Consider the following 18,616-nt stretch of genomic DNA (forward strand, 5'->3'; position numbering starts at 1 on the left):
AATTTTATTGTCATGTAGATTGCGGTGAATCATCGAATAAGTTTTGACCGAATCTACTGATTTTTTATTAGATGAAAGTAGACAATGCAATTTTTCGTGCTGGCTGTTAGGTTCTTTTTAGACTCATTTCTGTCTTGTTCTTTACTATATATAGGAATGTATGATGTGAATGTTTCTTGTCATTTAATAATGCTGACAATGATGATGGGAGATATTACTTTTGAGGTTCTGTTTGCGGTAACTCAGATCTCTCAAGTTTGTAGCTGAGCTAGAATTTTTCCTCTGGATCGAGATGATTCCACTTGTGCTTTAAATCTCGTGTCTGGAAGCTACTCAATTGTTTTAGAATAACAATTATGCTTTCTCAGTTTGAGAGCTGTTAGTTACTGGCGTTCTCAAATGACAGTCTGCTATACATTTTTGTTGTGTATGTTTCTCTTCAAGTTGAAATCTTTTCTTTTTTACTAAAAAAAAAAATGAAAGTTTTTTTAATGTTACTGATGTTATATGGCTGGGGCTTTTGCAGATAATGTTAAAAACAAAGCAGCTTGGTACTCTTTCACAGTGCGCTCGGTCATTTTTCCTAGGTGGTTCACGGAGTGGCACTGCTGATGGTGCTTCCACTGCTTGCCCAGAAGATGAATCCTGCATCTCTAAGAAGCCAACAATTTTATGTCAAAAGGAATCTTCTAATGTGGTGCCTATGGTTGTACCACTTGGAACGAAGCTTACTGGTGACCACAAAGCTGAAAACAGCGGCAACTCTTCTATCTCGGAAGGTCTTCCTCTCTCCAAATCTCCTTTACTGTCAGTTTGTGTTGGACCTGCAAATGATGATCCAAACGGTCCTGGTCTTTCATCCATGACAATCACTGACCACTTGGTTAAGGCCGGTGTTGCAACTGTTATATTTTTGTCTGATGTTGTAAACTACAAGCTTCCAATAGTGGATGGTGGTGGCGTAGTCGCCACATCCCAAAATCATGTGGTTGATACTATTCTAAGTCAACAGCCCCAGAGAAGAGCTCATGTTATGAAAGTTAGTCCAAAGTCATCATTTGCGATTGAAGGAGACTCAAATTCTGCCAATACTAATTATCATGGTCCAAAAAGTAAAACAAGAAGCTCGAGTTTGGCAGAGGGATTTCAACAGGTGTCAAGTACAAGAGGTAGGAGTTCAGAACAAGGTTTTGATGTTGGGCAGAGCACAAAAGCTAGGAATACCAAAGCGGGTCCTCAACATTTCTCCAGTTCTAGAAACAAGGTTTCTGAAGACTGTCTCCAAAAGATTTCAACTACTAAAGTCAGCTCTTCAGAAGCTACTGGGAGCATAAATTCGGTTTACCAGGAATTCAGGCAGTGTATTCCACAGAGAGCTACGAATCATCCATCCCCTGCTGCAAATTCAAGGTCTGGTGGTAGGGTATCTGAAAGGAAAGCTGGTCACAACTTTAGGTGTGTGGAGAAGGGGCCTCAGCCTGCAAAATATGTCAAAGTCCGAGGAGGATTTACCCCATCTAGCCGCTTGATGGATGAAATTCATCAAATTTTGCTTCAGCTGAAGTGGGGAGCCGCTGCTGAAGAAGCTCTCTCAAAATTTGTTTGTAAAGTTAATGCTTATCAAGCAAACCAGGTTCTTAAAATGCTTAAAGACCATTCAGTTGCTCTTGGTTTTTTTTACTGGTTGAAGCGTCAACCTGGCTTCAAGCATGATGGGCATAGCTATACCACCATGATTGGCATCCTTGGTAAGGCACGACAGTTTGGTGCTGTGAAGAGACTTCTTGATGAGATGGTCAGGGATGGATGCCAGCCTAATGTGGTTACATATAACCGTGTGATTCATGGTTATGGGAGTGCAAATTACATTGATGAGGCAATGAATGTTTTCTATGAAATGCAAGAAGAAGGTTGTGTGCCTGACCGTGTGACTTATTGTACACTAATTGATATCCATGCCAAAGCAGGGTTTCTTGAAGTGGCTTTGGATCTGTACAAAAGGATGCAGCAAGTCGGTCTTTCTCCCGACACATTCACATATAGTGTCATAATAAATTGTCTAGGAAAAGCTGGCCATCTCTCTTCTGCATATAAGCTGTTCTGTGAGCTAACATCTCAGGGTTGTATTCCTAATCTGATTACGTATAATATAATGATAGCCCTGCAAGCCAAGGCCAGGAACTACCCCTGTGCACTGAAGCTCTATCGAGACATGCAAAATGCAGGATTTCACCCTGATAAAGTGACCTATAGTATTGTGATGGAAGTCCTTGGTCATTGTGGATACCTTAATGAAGCTGAAGCTCTGTTTGATGAGATGAAACGCGAAGGTCATGCTCCTGATGAACCTGTATATGGCCTCTTGGTAGATCTATGGGGTAAAGCTGGGAATGTTATCAAGGCAAGAGTATGGTATCAGAGAATGCTTGGGGCAGGCTTGAAGCCCAATGTGCCAACCTGCAATTCTCTTCTCAGTGCTTTTCTTCGGGGAAATTTGTTTTCTGAGGCTTATGGTCTGTTGCAGAACATGATAAGCTTGGGTCTTTCTCCTTCTTTGCAGACGTATACTCTTCTTCTGAGCTGTTGTACAGATGCACATTATCATGGTGACATGGTTTTATGCTGTGAACTCATGGCAGTTACTGGGCATCCAGCCCATAGATTCTTATTGACTATGCCTGCAGCCGGACCCGATGGGCAGAATGTCCAGGCTCATGCCAGTGAGTTTTTTGATTTAATACATAGTGAGAATAGGGAGAGCAAGAGAGGACTAGTAGATGCTGTTATAGATTTCCTTCATAAGGCAGGCCTGAAGGAAGAAGCAGGCTCTGTGTGGGAGGTGGTGGCACAAAAGAATGTCTACCCAGATGCAGTGAAAGAGAAAAGCTCCTGCTATTGGCTCATCAATCTCCATGTGATGTCCGATGGTACTGCAGTCATTGCACTTTCTAGGACACTTGCGTGGTTGCGCAAAAGATTGCTTTCATCAGGTGTTGGGCCAACTAGGATTGACATAGTGACTGGGTGGGGCCGGAGGAGTAGGGTGACAGGTTCTTCTTTGGTTCGGCAAACAGTTCAGGACTTGCTGGATATGTTTAAATTTCCATTCTTCACTCAAAATGGAAATACAGGTTGTTTTGTTGGGTATGGGGAGCCTCTAAATGCATGGCTGCTTCAGCCCTGCATTGAGCGGATGCACTTGCTGTAAGTAGCATTTCTTTTAATGTTATTATTCTCACGTGTATGATAATGCAGTTCTCTCGGAAACTTCAGCAGAAACCATTTTGCAGGAGCTAGATTTCTATGATTGTTCTGGTGTTCTGTATTAAACTAGTATTGTGACTTTTCAGTGAGCCATCGATACATATGGATCTTTTCATGACAAAGCTAGTTTTGATAATTATAAAAATTAAGCACTACATCCTCTTGCGAGCAGAGTTCCAGTTTGGAGTTGTTGATTGTGTTTAGCGTTGATCAGGGGTATCGGTGTCATTACCTTACTCTTGGTAATGGCTGAAGCTTCCACTTCTATCTTGCTTTTTTATTTCTTTTATATCTTGGCTACTCATGTTGTGAGTTAATACTTGTTTCCTTTCTCTGCAATGTTTCAGTGTGGTGTTGGGAACTTTCAATGATGCAGGTGAAGTGGCAGCACTGCAAAGATAATTTTTCTCAGTTGCGAACGGATCTTTCCTGACCAGATTTCTGATTAATTGCCCAAACTTTGACCCTCAAGGGGATTTCAAGTCATCAACAAGGCTTATCAATAACCAACTAAGCTCAATAGCATAGACAGGGTTTGGTTTATAAGTAGCCAAGCAGGCTCTCTAACCTTAACCTACAAAGAGCTTATCAAAAATCAACTAAACACGTTAACCTAGACCTACCAAGGGCTTTGTCAATAGATCATCTTCAACCATAACTTGCAAGAGAACTTTAGGGTTTAGGGTTCGAGATGAGGGAAGTTCTTGCCTATTTTAAAGTTACAAGTACAAACAAATAATTACACCCATTCTTATATGACCCTTGTCAAAGAATGAGATCAATTGTAAATAGCCTAAATCATGATTTATTTGAAAATAATTGCCCTTTAAAGCCTTAAGCATAAGTTGACTTGAAAATCTCCAAGTACTAGTAAACAATTCAAAATAAGAGTTCTAAGGGTACTAGGATTTCTCTAGAGAACTTCAATTAAATAGAGAATATGAAATTCAAGGCTCAAGCTTGGTTGTTGTATGATTGCAAATAATTTTATAAATTAGGAATATCACTACCAACACAAGCTAAAAGCTAAGGCAACCAATAATTTAAAAATAAGGGTTCTATGTTGCTTAGTATATGAAATCAGCTTAATCAACACAAGGTTTGGAAATAAAAACTCAAATAACCCTGCTAGGCAATGGAATATGATTTAACAATAACAAGGATCGATTCTAACATGAAATAGAGTCATTAGGTTTTAAAAATGACCTTTTTTCCTATTTGTAAAATTGGCCAAATTGAAGGTCAACTATTATGAAAAGTACCTAATATTTTTGTTCTTATCTATCGATCACAATAATAGGATACTTAGTGATTTTGAACACCTGTAGTGGCCAAAACGAAGCTTTGAATCTTCATCCATAACTTTTCCAGGACAAGTCATTCAATTGTTGATGGTCCATTCAAATGATCTTCAATACTTGCTCTTTCAATTTCTTCAATCATCCAAATGATGGGCTAGATGACTCTACATAGAGGCTTATTCTCTTATTATCTCATGTTGTGTGGATAATTTTTCTCTAATCGAGCGGTCTCCTTGACAATGCACTATTTTCTTCTTCTTCTTACAACCTTTGTTGGGCTAGGCATTTGAACATCTGGGCAAATTGATCCAAATAGAGAGTTTTCACTCTCCTGGTTATTTAGATGGATTGCCCCAATCTCACTTATTATGTTCGGTGATTTTCTAGTCGTTGAGACAGATGATTTCTTCTTGAGAACTTTTTATTTTTTCTTCAGCTAATCATTTGAACAGGTGTTGCTAGGCAATTCAAGCTGAGTGTTGCCTACTTTGAGTTGCCTTTTGATTTTTTTTATAAGATTTTGGACCATGCCGACAATTCATACATTTGTTTTGCCAATTTTTGAATGGGCTTTGAATGCTATCCAAAATATCTCAACATATTAGATTAGTTTCTTGGTATTTGTTATCATTAAAACTCGACAAAATGAGACCTTGAGACCAAAATCCTCCTAACAAGCAGTTCATTCTCCCAACCCTTGAGATTTCCTTTTTCAAAGGTACATCTTCTCTTGTTATTGTCATGACTTTGTTGCCTACCTAAATTTGGACTAGGTTGGTAAGCTTGAGACACAAAAGTCGATTTTTTATTATTGTGTCATCGTAGGTCCCAATTTAATTTCTTGGACAAATAGAAAACAATGCATTATGGCCCAATTGAGTACTAAAGTTGAATATAGGTTTAGTAGTACTATAGTTGAGGTTTCACGAGTTAATGGAGTATATTGAAATTTCCCATTAATTCGTTATCAACAAATTGAGAACAAAACTATTCAAACATTATTTGTTCTATCAATGATCAATTAAAAACTTGTTTACCAAGGGATTTGATTGTGACAGAAATTAATCTCTTGTTGACATATTCATCAAGGTTCAACCTTATTGAAAAACATATGTGGAAGAGTTTTAAATGACTCTCACAGTGAGAAGTTTCATAAAGCCAAAATTAATATGGTGGAGTCTTATAGGAACCTCACAGGAGGAGGTCTCACAAAATAGTCTGAATTGAAGGTGTTTTAGTTATGTTCAGTTGTTCAATTGTTCTATGACTTATATTTTAGTGTTTAACTTTGGGTGTAACTGGGATAAAGATAGTTTAATTATAATTGGATTCTACTTGTTTTTTCTATTATAAATAGAGGCTCATTATACTCAAATTACAACAAGTCAATAAACTATTTATCTTTTCCATAAATCCAAAATGGTATCAGAGTGAGTGTTGTGAGTTGACATGGTCTATCCATATAGATAATGTGAAGTTTAGGTTATATTTTATCTTTTTTCTTTCTTTTTTGTTCCAATACCCATTGTTTTCTTGGCATTTGCACCTCCATAATGAACCTTCATATTGAAAATTATATATTGATGAAATTATCTTTAAATCTAATTTTCAAATCAAGAAGAATTTTTGAAATCGAAGTTTTCTACAAAGAGAAATCAATATTTGAAGCAACAAAGGCAAAACAGAAAGAGAAGTTCGAGTACCAATAGAAACCTTCAAATTTTGAGGCATTTGATGCCATCAAGAATGAGACTTTATATGGAAAATTATATGTAAAAAAAAAAGAACTATAAGTTTATCTTCTTACCTATTAAACCAATTCTCAATCTGAGTTTTCAAAATGGAGATATCAATTTCGGAAGAGTCAATGGTCATGTTGTCCAAAGAAGAAAAAGTACTCAGTTAGGGCAAATTACAAAGTCCAAAAATTATCAGATTTATTCTCTCAAAAAAAGTATATTTTATGAAGAAATATATCATTCAATGAAATGTATTGAAGTCTTGTTTCATAATGAAAAAATTTCATGCCCTCGCATTGGAGTCACCAATCATGAAACTATAAAATGAAGAAAATAAATAGGTCATAACAGATTTAAGAATGAAGTTTTTTGTGTCAAATTAGGTATCAAATTAAAGCTCTTTGATTCTAGTTTCTTCGAAGATAAATGGGTTGTTATTCTAATATATATTGTGGGAGATATTGATATTATAAGTATTAAAGGTCAGTTCTATAAAAAAATATTTCATTTTTCCTATTTTCTCTCCTATTATCTTTCTATGCATTGGCATGAATTGAGACTTTTTTGTGAACCTCATCCGGTAAGACTCCATCGTATTAATTCTGACTCTGTGAGAGTCATGTAAGACTCTACTATATCTATTTTTCAACACTCCCCCTCAAGTGGGAGTTTATAACTTTATCTTGATTGTTTTGTGTTATTTTATCTATTGTGTATACTCATCACCCAGGAGCTGCATAGATTATGAAAAACATTATTGGCCACAGTGTGGGATTACGAGGTCGATGCAAGGGAGACCCCTTCATATTGTATAATATTATGAATGATTTGAATTTATCCAAATCCAAGTAAATATTGTTGAGATTTCATTGAATATATATTAATTAAAAATTCTAATAAACGATTTCATTGTTCCCTTAATAAAACTAACTACTTAAGATGCGTTTGATCTACAAAATTACGAGAATTCCTTTAACAGTGAAAATAATAATTATAGTTTAATATGGAATAACTAAAAATGTCTCATATTCACTTGTTTACAACTATAATTCTACCATTTTCATCGACTTTTATTATAATATAAGGTGACAAATGTAAGGGAGGAGAAGGGAGTTATTGTCATGCTAGCTAAGGGACCTCACCATACTCAACCAAAAAAGAAGAAAACAAGACTTGGGACTACAAGTATTGTACAAATTAGTTTGATATTTTTTTAATATATAAAATTAATTAAAAATATCAAATAAATGTAATTATGAATATAGAGATTAATAAATAAATATAAAAATAGATTTTTAAAATGAAAATTGAGTTCTCCTTTTTTTTCTTTCTTTAAAATATATAGGTTATAAACTAATAGAGGTTTATAAAATGATGCTTTTCCTATCCAACAAAGAAAAGAGTCAGCTAGGGATCCGCTTCTCCCTCTAGGATTTCGTACTAGGATTTAGGATCCGGCTCGTTAACTTGCTTTCTTCTTTGTTCTGGTTCTTTTGGCCACTCTCCTGCCTCTTTTCTTTTTTCAGACTCTCGGCTCTCTTCATCCAAGTTCCAACCATCTCAGGTGACTTCCTTCACCCCCCCCCTCTCTCTCTCTCTCTCTCTCTCTTCTTTTACATCCATTGAATACAGTAGGCGGGGGTATTTCTCGTCCCCAGGCTCCAATTCTGTGCTGAAGCTTTCTGTTACGGAAATGGGGAGGGAGATGACCTCCCCAGCTCATCACCCCTCCCTCTTCGGCACAGAAAAGGGGCAGCGCGGAGGGGCCCAGAGGCCTTTCCGTCTGTAAAAGAGATGGGACTGGGGAGTCTCCTCTCCTCGCTGTTCCATCCTCCTTGCGTTGGGATGGGGAGGTTCCTCCTCCTTCGGAATCTATGGTCTATTTTTTTTTCTTTTTGATATTTATTCTTTAATAATAATAATAATAATAATAATAAGAATAATAAAATTGTTTTTATTTGTACTTTAGATGTTGATTACACACGCATGCACCTCTTACCCTCGGTTAACTCGAGACCTCACACTAGAAACCCATGCGATCATTGAGCCAAATGCCCAAGTCACTCTTTTATTATTTTAATTACGCAATGTGTTTAATTAATTCTTCTGTAGCTTGGTTATTGTTTTTCTCTTAAACAAACAATCTGTTTGCTGTTTTTATCAACATTTTGTGCGATATATCTTGTTTAATGTATCTTAATTTATGCAATGTATGTTGAGCCAAAGGCTCAAGTCACCTTAATTTAGTTTCAGTAACACCTAACTTCCCAAATCCGTTACACTTATAAAATTTTCATGAGGATTTATAAACCTTCGTGGACTTTGAAAATCCTGTTTCTCTAATCGTACATAATCTCGTACCTATCTTGCATATGAAATCTAGGAAAATATCTAGTTTCAGGACCAACTCTTCTACAAACACTTTCCGCTGTATAGGTTTCATTGACTGTACAACCCTGCATTGTCTTAAGAGTTCGCTATTATCCTACATATTCTTCAACTCAACGTTTCTGGTTCTTGTTTATTTTGTTATTTTTAATAATTTTCATACTTTTTCAATACAATTTATTTCATTTTGCAGAGAAGAAAAATGGGGAAAAGGAAAACGATTAGTGAAGGTAGCATCAATCAGAAGGGAGGTGTTGAGCATTGCCCATCAACTGTTTTTGTCAGTAATTTGCCATACTCATTCACGTCTACTCAGGTATTTTTTCTTCTTTTAATGATCTTGATTTCATTAACAATGTGGAAATCATGTAGCTTCTATCTGCTCCATGTTGGGACAGTTTGCTTCATTTATTTATTTTATTTTGTGAATTCAGTTGGAAGAAGCATTCAGTGAAGTGGGACCAGTAAGGCGCTGCTTCTTGGTCACAAAGAAGGGTAAGTAGAGACTCACTGATGCAGCTCAATGACATGCAAAAATGAGAATGCACCCAATGACATAGTGTTACTTTCATTATCAAAACTTGCTAGATACCAAAAAGATCTAAATTGTTACTGTTAAACAAAATGTATATTGTTAAAGTCTGAAGTGTCTTTTGTCCAAGTGTTATTGAGTGAAGTTGTCAAGCAAAAGAGTATATGTAAATGCAAAAGAAAAAGAAAATGAGAGGGGTGATTAGATTTCTTTTGCTTCCTTCGAAGACACAATCTGTGCTGGGAACTGTTCTAACCTCAAAATTTAACGGAAACTCTTTGAGATTCTCTCAGTTTAGGGGGACACGTAAGACTACTGTAAAATTTACCAAGTTCATGGAGATCTGTTATTTGTTTGAATATGTATATACTTCTCCTAAGATTTTTCCACTTTTCTCTAATATGTGCATGTTGGTTTGTTGTTTGTCTTGTTTATGGTCCTTAATTTAATATCCAAGTCTGTGATCTGTTTTTCATTTTTAATTTTTTTTTCGTTTTGCTTGGATAGCTGGAGTGGGATCTTTACTATGGATTGCTCTCAACTCTAGCTTGTTTTTCTAGCTTGGTGGTGTCCACTTTTTTCTTTTTTTATTTTTTTCCTTGAAAGAGAATAGATACTGATGTCTTTCTAAAGTATGGTTCTGTCTCAAATATTGAATTGAATATTATCTGTTCAGAATATGGTTTGGATTTTAAAACTGTTAGTCATTTGGTTCCATTCTCTAAATTTTTTTGTGCAATAGGATTGTTTGGTTATGAAAGGAATATTCTTAAATATGTCATGGAGGAAAATTTGGTTTCAAAGAGGTGGGAAAGGTAATGGCAGGAAAGTTGTCCTCAAGACATTTCCAGCCCAGCATCACCACAGAGAATGTTTAAGAAAGAATTGGGCATTGCATTGGTTAACAACACAAATTGCTGCAATAAGTTCCCTTTCCTGACAACTTTCCATGCCCCTTGACTCCTAGCCTGTGCTTCTTTGAGGTTATTTTCCGGACTAAAAAATTATGGAAGTGGCTCCATACCTTTTTATTGAGGTGATTGATATTGGCATAACATATGAAAAAGCCTTTTAATTACTAGCAATAGAGTTTGAAGATCCATATAGTTAATCTTTCTATCCGAGGTTTGGCTTTCTGAGCACCTTTGCTACCTCCTGGAGTTGTTAGTCTATTGGTGCTATTTATAGTTCATTAGTTTGCTTGGTAGTTTTGGGAGATTTCAGGGTGTCCTTATACTTCTTTAATCATTTTATTTGCAGGATCAAGTGAACACCGTGGCTTTGGTTTTGTCCAGTTGTAAGTTTCGAAAATTATAAACTGTATGGTTCCTCTATGTACTATTTCATCTTAAATTTGACAGAAATTCTTTTGTTCAGATTAGGTTTGGAAAGCTATCCTCATTATATAGTATCACACTACAAAGTTAAAATACAGCTATGGAAACATTATAGTTGTTGAAGTAGTACAATTTTCTTCTTGAGCAACAAATTTGGCACTTTGTTAACTCTTTCTATTTGCAGTGCTGTGACTGAGGATGCTGAAAAAGCTATTCAATCAAAAAATGGTAATCTTGTCAATGGAAGAAAAATTGGAGTTAAACTTGCTATGCATCGTCGCCCTCTGGAACAACGACAGTCAAAGCCGAACCAAGGTTAGTATTTTCTCTTTCTGTTGTATCTACAACTACCCTTTGTATCTACAACTACCCTTTCTGTTTTTTTCTTATTTGTTGGCTTCCATATAAATTTCAGTTACTAGATGAGTATATTCGTCCTCTCATCCCTTTTTTTTTTTTTTATTGGAGACAGGTGCTGAAGATGCTGAGACTAAGGATGATAATTCTCATGTAGAAGTCAAACACGAGAATGCTTCACAAACTCAAGAAATAGGTATATGCATATCATTCAAAAACTAGTTGTGGCTTTCCCCTTTTTCATGGCTATATCTAGTACTGTCAATGTGGTGTCTTGGCATTAGTTAAAAACATACTCGCATCACAACTATCTCAAGGAATGAATCATGCTAATATTTGTCTGTTTGCATATTGAGTGCCCAATTCTTTCTAGAGGTGTAGTGCAAAACAAAGTGTCATGTCTCAGACATTTGATGTAGTCATTGGGCCTATGGGTTGTTTTTGAAATGAAAATCTCCTGATTGTTGTAATTGTTTCTGGTGGTTTTTTTTATGTTGATCATTTTTTATTTTTCAAATAAAAATTCATCATTATTGAAAGAAATATTTATTCATGTTATTGTTTACATAAAACTTTAGGGAAAGTGCAGAGGATGAGAAATCAAAGTGCTTTATGCACGGAGCTTGCTGATAAAGAGGACTTTTCAGAAAAACAAAGGTACTAGACCCTTATCTTTCGAAGCATGGGAAATTTTTTTTTACTAAGTGGGAGGCAGTAATGGAAGCATGTCAAACTGTCAGTAGCATGATCTTTGAATTTTTTTCTGTGGATATATTAATCATAACTATTAAAATTGATGGAAAGTAAAAAAAATTGAAACTTTATAAAAAAAATTGATGGAAAGCAGATGAAAAAGGCAAATTCAAAAGATAACGTGTCTTATTTGATATGTGCATGAGCTTTTCAAGTTGTTCCTTTCGTAAGAGTATTTCTTCTTATGTATTTTATTTTCACTCCTATCATTTATTCTACATTTTCTTAATGAGTTCTTATGCTTTTGAATTTTAACCTTGAAAAATGTTATTAAAAACATTAACCTTAATGAATTTTAAAACATGAAAGGTTTGTTATTGTAGATGGTGAAATGAGCCACGAATCTCTGATTCTTTTTTTTATGGTAAAATTGAAAACCTATATTGATACTCTACGTGAGAACTTACCGGAATGAATTTGAAAGGCTGCTTCAGACATTTGCTTTTGCTATAATCCACCACCAATCTTTGATGAGAATCTTAAATTGTATATGCTAATCATGTGTTGCTGCATTGTGCTCTTTCTTTTTTCTATCTATGTGGGTTCTTTTGTTAGCCAAGTACGGTATTGAGAATTGTAAGCCTAGACTACTACTGACACAAATGCCTTGACTGGAAATGTCATTGTCAAAGCATCACGCAAGTAATATCATGTTTCAGGCTCAACTAAGTTGTTATTTTTCACCACTATGATACCATGTAAAGTTGGGTCCAAGGCCTATCCCAAAATGACTAGCCACTTAGGAAACCTCTTCTGCAAACTAATAAACTCAAGATCTTTGATCTCACTAATCCATGTGGGACTATTCCTTAACACTCCCCCTCACGTGTAGGCACGTGGATAATTTGGGTGGAGGCTCACGTACGAGTACTTGCTCTGATACTATGAAAAATAGGTGATTTGGGGAGAAAATAGAAGAGAAAAAGGATTTCTTGAAGAGGGGCAACTTTGTTGAATTGGGTCCAAGGTCTATCCCAAAATGACTAGCTAACTTAGGAAACCTCTTCCCCAACTAATAAACTCAAGATCTTTGTACCCACTAATCTATGTGGGACTATTCCTTAACATACCCTCTCATGTGTAGGCACATGGATAATTTGGGTGGAGGCCTTCACGTGTACGTACGTGGATAATTTAGGTGGAGGCCCACATACAAGTACTTGCTTTGATACCATGTTAAATTGGGTCCAAGGCCCATCCCAAAATGATTTGCCGCTTAGGAATCTTCTTCTGCCAACTAATAAACTCAAGATCTTTGATCTCACTAATCTATGTGGGACTATTCCTTAATACTCCCCCTCACGTGTAGGCAAATAAATAATTTGGGTGGAGGCCCACACGTGTAGGCACGTGGATAATTTGGATGGAATGCCCACATACGAGTATTTTTTTTTTTTTTTGATAAAAATGTATTTATGTTAACAAGAGAATTACAAAAGAGGAGGGAGTAAATCCTTGACTACAAGCGATTGTAAGGTAGCTCCCTGCTTGACAAGCACATCGGTTGTCGAATTTGCGGATCTCGGAATATGAGACCAAATACAAAATAAAAGTGAGGTAATTTCTAAAATCTCCCGAAACATATCCCAATGTCGCCATGGGGGAGGGGATGCACACTCACACCATCCAATGACCACCTTTGAGTCCCCTTCGATACGAAGTGGACCGTTGCACTTGTCTCTGAAAACATAGAGCCTGGAGAGGAGGCCATGAAGCTTAGCTGACGTAGAATCGGATATGCCTAAAGGACCGGCATATGAGAAAATCTGTTTACCGGAATGATCCGAAATAACCCCTCCGAAACCAGAGATCCCGGGATTACCAAGAGAAGAGCCATCAAAGGTCAACTTAAGGTAACTGGGTTCAGGAGGGATCCATTCCTGCAAAACCGGAACCTTTGTCCCAGAGTGCATCGTTGCCAAATTTCTCCAGTTTTCACGGATAGGGGTACCCACAAGTGAGGAGAAAGATTTCTTAGTTAGAAGCCAAGTAGAAATATGTCCCACCACTCGGTCTGCAACCCGATCTGAAGATTCACTTTTTGCATCAAATCGTCTTCGATTGCGTTCATTCCAAAGCCCCCACGGAATGAAACTAGCACAAGCAGAGAACATCACTTTTCCGAGGCCAGGCAGAGGTGTACCAATGAGCGACTTACTGAAAGAGATCAGATCAGCCGCCATGCATAATTGTAGCCCAACATACTAAGAATGGAAGTCCACACTTTCCATGAGAGTATGCATTGTAGCAAAATGTGACTTGTGGTTTCAGCTTCAGTGGTGCAAAAATGGCACAGGGGGTCGATTGAGGGGTGACCTCTTCTTCTAAGCATGTCTGCCAAGAGAATCTTGCTTTGACAGACACTCCACATGAAGAATTTTATCTTTGGAGGAGCACAGAGACGTTATACAAAATAGATCTCATGCTCCCTTCGAGACGGATTCCAGCCATTAATGTATCCATATGCAGATGATACAGAGAAAGTGCCTCTTTTGTCTGGCCACCAAATGAGCTTGTTTGCCTCCGAAGGTCGAATTTTAACCGATATTACAGAATCCATCAAACGGCTGGCCTCCATAGCCTCAATATCCGAAAGACCCCTTCTAGGGTGTAGGCGCGTACCACCCCCCTCAAAAGCATTGGCTACTGATATGTCTCTCTATGAGTAGAGAGGAGAAAAAGACTTCTTAAAACAATCTATAGCGGCGCCTGCCCCCTCCACAAATCATCCCAAAACTTGAGGGATCTGCCGTTTCCAACATAGAATCTATTGGCAGAGGAACATTTTGGAAGCAATAGGTATAATGCTCTCCTTATTGAAGATAGACCTCTCCGATTACCTCTGACATCCACCAATGAGTGTCACCACCAAGCTTTGACATGAACCATTTCCTTCCAAATTTGAAGAATGGGTATTGAACTTCCATAACCATTTTAGGAGCAGAGTACTTGCTCTGATACTATGTTAAATTGGGTCTAGGGCCTATTCCAAAATGACTAGCCAACTTAGGAAACCTCTTTCCCAACTAATAAACTTAAGATCTTTGTACTCACTAATCCATGTGGGACTATTCCTTAATAATGATTAAAGATTGTTTTTTGAAATGTGTGAATAAGTAATTGGAACCTCGTTCCTAGATCAGCCAATTCTTTGGCTGATAAATTGGAAAAATTCGGAACCTCCCAGCAATCTCTCATTGTTTGGGAAGGCTTCCCCTCTTGTAATCTGCTCGTTTGAGCTCTCTAAATGAAATTCAACATCATTTCAAAAAAAAATAAAAAAATGTGTGAATAAGGAATCTTGAAGCTAATTATTTTCTAATAGTGTCTGCGACTTCGAGTCCTTGTATTTAGATGCAACAAAAACATACCTTCTTCTTACCCCCCCAAAAAAAAGAACTGGCTTTTTTAAGTTTTGAAGTAGATGCTTCTCTCTAGGAAACTACTTCCTGTGATTGTTTGGAACTGTTATATTTTGTTTTGGTCATGCTACTGTTAGCTTATGCAGGAAAGGTTATTTTTGCAGTTTCTGTATGTGGTTCTAATTTCTAAAGATTCACTTTCAGCTTGTTGTATTCTCACAGGATCTGACTACCGATTGGAAATATGTTCTATTAACTGTTTCCTGATTTGATTTTTTTTTTTTTTTTTGGGATTTTCCCCTCCGAAGACCATTGTCTCATCCTGTTGTTGGTTAATGACTCTGATTTAGGAAACTTAGAAGTGATTAGCATTGACTTCTTATTTCTTTATGATTCTAAATAGGGTTGCTAGAACAGTAGTTTTTGGCAGTCTTCTGAATGCTGACATGGCAGCCGAAGTGTTCCGTCGAGCCCGAGAAAATGGTGGTGTATGTTCTATAAAGTACCCTCTTCCTGCTGAAGAACTTAATCTCCATGGTTAGTTATTCTTACTGTTCTCTTCCTAAGTTATGCTTGGTCAGTTTATCTCCACTGGGCAGTTTCTGTGTTAATGTCGTTTTTACTCAAATGGGAAAATAAACATCTAGAAAGTTTGAGAAGAACGCCTGCTTATTATGTGATGGAGTGTGGAAAATATACACAGAGTGAAAATATGAACTTTGTGAAGAAAGAGAGAGAAGAAGATAGAAAGAGAGAAATAGAGAGACCAGTGCATGAGAAATCATTCAATTGGGAGGCAAAAATCAACCCCCCTTCTCTTATTAAAGAACTGAATTGAAGGTTTTGCAACAACTTAAACCCTCATATCTCTTTGAATCCTACTAAGAACTTTACCAAATTTTAAACTAATACTTTTAACTTGACACATAGCCTATGTCTATCTACCTGTGTCATTTTGTTGATAATGAAATTTCCACTTCTCTGAGTTTGAATTATATTTGTTCACTACACTGTTGTGACTCCTTTGATGCTATCATTTGGTTCCATAAATTTAGGAGCTGGATCCTAAAAATCATGTATCAGCCACTGATCATTTGTTGTCCAGGTCTGCTTTGATATTCGTTTTCCTCTTAGCTCTTTGTCCTGGTCTCCTTTATGTGAACTTGTTTGTTGGTTTGAAACAATTAATTGGATGGAGCAGTTCTCCATATATTAGGGTTTACTGCCTATGCGCTCTCAGGATATGGCATAATTGTCTATATACCCCTGGGATTCAAAATGATGCTCACATGTCTTTAATCTTAACCATAATGCCTACAAGTCCCTTAAGCAAACTTCCGTCAATTTTGGTATGCAAAAAGACATGATTACAATTCATTAATTTAAATAAGAGTGAGAAGTACAAGATCTGTATTATGCAGGTGTGGGGGCTCAATTGGGGGCTTCCTCCTCCTTGCGATGGCTGAGAATGCTGCCCTTGTGCTGGCGGGGGGAGGCTCTCTGGTCATGTGTGAAGGCAGGGGAAGGGGGCCCCTGCTACTGCTTTTACAAGAAGAGGATGGAATGTGGGTGGGGGGTGCTACAGTGTTATAAACTTGACCAGGGTCTGGTTGAACTGGTGTTGATGTCATCAAATGTCATATTTTAAAAAAGTTGAAAGTCTATAAAAAAAGAATGTGGGGACAAGTTCTCCCATGATCTACATGAGGTGGGGGTGGAGCCCTCTCTTCACCCTTTCATCTACCTACTTGGAAGGGTCCCTGCCCTCCTACGAAAGTGGAGGGTGGCTTCTACCCCCTCGTTGGCAATGAAAGGAAGATCAGCTGGGCTACTCTCCTCCTCCGCACCAATTCTGCTATGAGGTGAGGGATGCTCTGCTGTGGTGGGAATCTTTTTCTCATTGCTACAGTGAAAAGGAACAGGAGAGGGTTGGTGTCGTGGAGACACTTGTTTGGGGAATGAGAGATTCGTTGCCGGATGGGAGAGCCTCACCTCGAATTTGCAAGAAATGCTATTGCTATTGCGATGATGAGGACTCCAACCTTTTTCTGCAAAGAGTAGGGGCAGGCTCTCCCTGCCTTTGCAGGTGATTTTGCTCTGCCGGGGTGGGTGGGGGAGAGTAACAAATCACTGATGCAAACAGCCCCGATGTGTATTGTATATGCCTCCAATTAAACGATAGTCGGCTAGATGAACAGTCCCTAACCACTGTGAAGCATTAGGCATACCCATCTTATTCTGAACAAAAGGACACCAGGGAAGAGTAGAGTACATGTTCAACTGCCAGCAACATTTAGGTAGGAGAGCCAAATTGGTCTCTGATCTTAGAACGCTCTAACCAGAACCATGTGAGCTGCCCCTTCATAAGACAGTTCCTCATTAATTTCTCAATGTGGTTAGCCACACTTGCAGGGCAATGAAGAAAAGAGAGGTAATATGCAGGGATACCTGCCATGCAAGACTTGATTAACACTAGTCTACTAGCTTTGGAAATCAGCCTACCATTCCAGGTTGATAGATGAATCTGAAGCTTCTCAATAACTGGATTCTGAAGGGTATTATCAGTTCTTCCATTGAAAAGAGGCAAACCAAAGTACATGCAAGCCTATCAGCCATGGAGAGCAAGTGAGGTTGCTGAATGTTAAAACCATAGAGCATAGACTTGTGCCAATTGACTTTTGGACTGGATATAAGCTCAAAAATATTCAATAAAACCTTGATGAGAAGAAGCTGATCCATATTACTGTCCCTAAAGATCATTGTATAGTCTGCGAATTGGACAATGGGATTTTCCAACTGATTGTCCAAGAAGATAGGATGCAGCCAGTTCATATCCTTGGCTAACTTGGATAAACCAGTGAGCTCCTCAGCGATAGTATTAAATAGCAATGGAGAGATGGGGTCACCTTGGGGCAAACTTCTTGAACTTTTGAAGAAACCACATTCACTGCCATTGTTAAGAACAGAGAACATTGCTGATGAGATACAACTATTAATCCCCTTCCTCCATTTGATCCCAAATTGATTTTCTCCATCATAAGGTCCAAATACTTCCAGCAAACCAGACCAATGCTTTCTTAAAATCAAGTTTTAATACGGTTCTTGGTTGAGTGCTGCCCTTAAAATAGTCAATTACTTCGCGCACCGCATAGCCACATCTACAATAACTCTGCCTTTCATGGATGAACTTTGTTCCTGGCTGATGATTTGAAGGAGGACCATTTCAACCTATTAGCAAAAATTCTAGAAATAATCTGATAAGCACTAGATGTCAAACTAATGGGCCGAAAATCAGATACTTTCTCCACATTATCTTTCTTCAGGAGTAAGGCAATAAGAGAAGCTCTCATATTTCTGAATGTAATGCCATTCAAATAAAAATCCTTCACCATACTTTTGACATCATCTGCGATGAAATGCCAAACTGCTCAGAAGAACTACCCATTGAAACCATCTGGCTAGGCTGTAAACTGATCCGGATAAGATCTGGATCCAAACCTGAAACATCAGATAATATTCAAAATTTCGGATATTTTGGATCTAGTTGGGTATCCAGATCCAAAATAAAAGGTTGTGGATTTGG

The 18,616-nt window shown here is 37.6% G+C and overlaps 2 protein-coding genes across 2 annotated transcripts in view; both read left to right on the top strand.

The window, feature by feature from the left end:
• Positions 1-404: 404 nt before the first annotated feature.
• On the top strand, positions 405-3,690 carry LOC137941899 (pentatricopeptide repeat-containing protein At1g18900-like). Its single transcript, XM_068787512.1, has 4 exons — positions 405-427; positions 527-3,204; positions 3,351-3,506; positions 3,612-3,690. The coding sequence occupies exons 2-3, from the start codon at positions 530-532 to the stop codon at positions 3,466-3,468; spliced, it is 2,793 nt and encodes a 930-aa protein (XP_068643613.1). The 5' UTR covers positions 405-427; positions 527-529; the 3' UTR covers positions 3,469-3,506; positions 3,612-3,690.
• A 4,034-nt stretch (positions 3,691-7,724) lies between these two features.
• Positions 7,725-18,616, top strand: part of LOC137941192 (uncharacterized) — a 29,841-nt gene continuing 18,949 nt past the window's right edge. Inside the window, exons 1-8 of the mRNA XM_068786499.1 lie at positions 7,725-7,868; positions 8,886-9,008; positions 9,127-9,187; positions 10,485-10,521; positions 10,746-10,876; positions 11,034-11,114; positions 11,497-11,575; positions 15,437-15,570. Coding sequence (XP_068642600.1) covers positions 8,895-9,008; positions 9,127-9,187; positions 10,485-10,521; positions 10,746-10,876; positions 11,034-11,114; positions 11,497-11,575; positions 15,437-15,570 — 637 coding nt within the window. The 5' untranslated portion in view covers positions 7,725-7,868; positions 8,886-8,894. The remainder of the gene's footprint in view (positions 7,869-8,885; positions 9,009-9,126; positions 9,188-10,484; positions 10,522-10,745; positions 10,877-11,033; positions 11,115-11,496; positions 11,576-15,436; positions 15,571-18,616) is intronic.

Source organism: Aristolochia californica, unplaced genomic scaffold (genome assembly GCF_029961685.1).
Source record: "Aristolochia californica isolate CCGP_79_NKW_82.1479 unplaced genomic scaffold, dmAriCali1.0.hap1 SCAF_9, whole genome shotgun sequence".
In the NCBI taxonomy this organism is placed as follows: domain Eukaryota; kingdom Viridiplantae; phylum Streptophyta; class Magnoliopsida; order Piperales; family Aristolochiaceae; genus Aristolochia; species Aristolochia californica.

Coding starts and splice junctions, on each gene's coding strand:
- LOC137941899 (XM_068787512.1), top strand. CDS start 530: ATGTTAAAAACAAAGCAGCTTGGTACTCTTTCACAGTGCGCTCGGTCA. Junction 3,205..3,350: donor ATTGAGCGGATGCACTTGCT/GTAAGTAGCATT, acceptor GTGACTTTTCAG/TGAGCCATCGATACATATGG.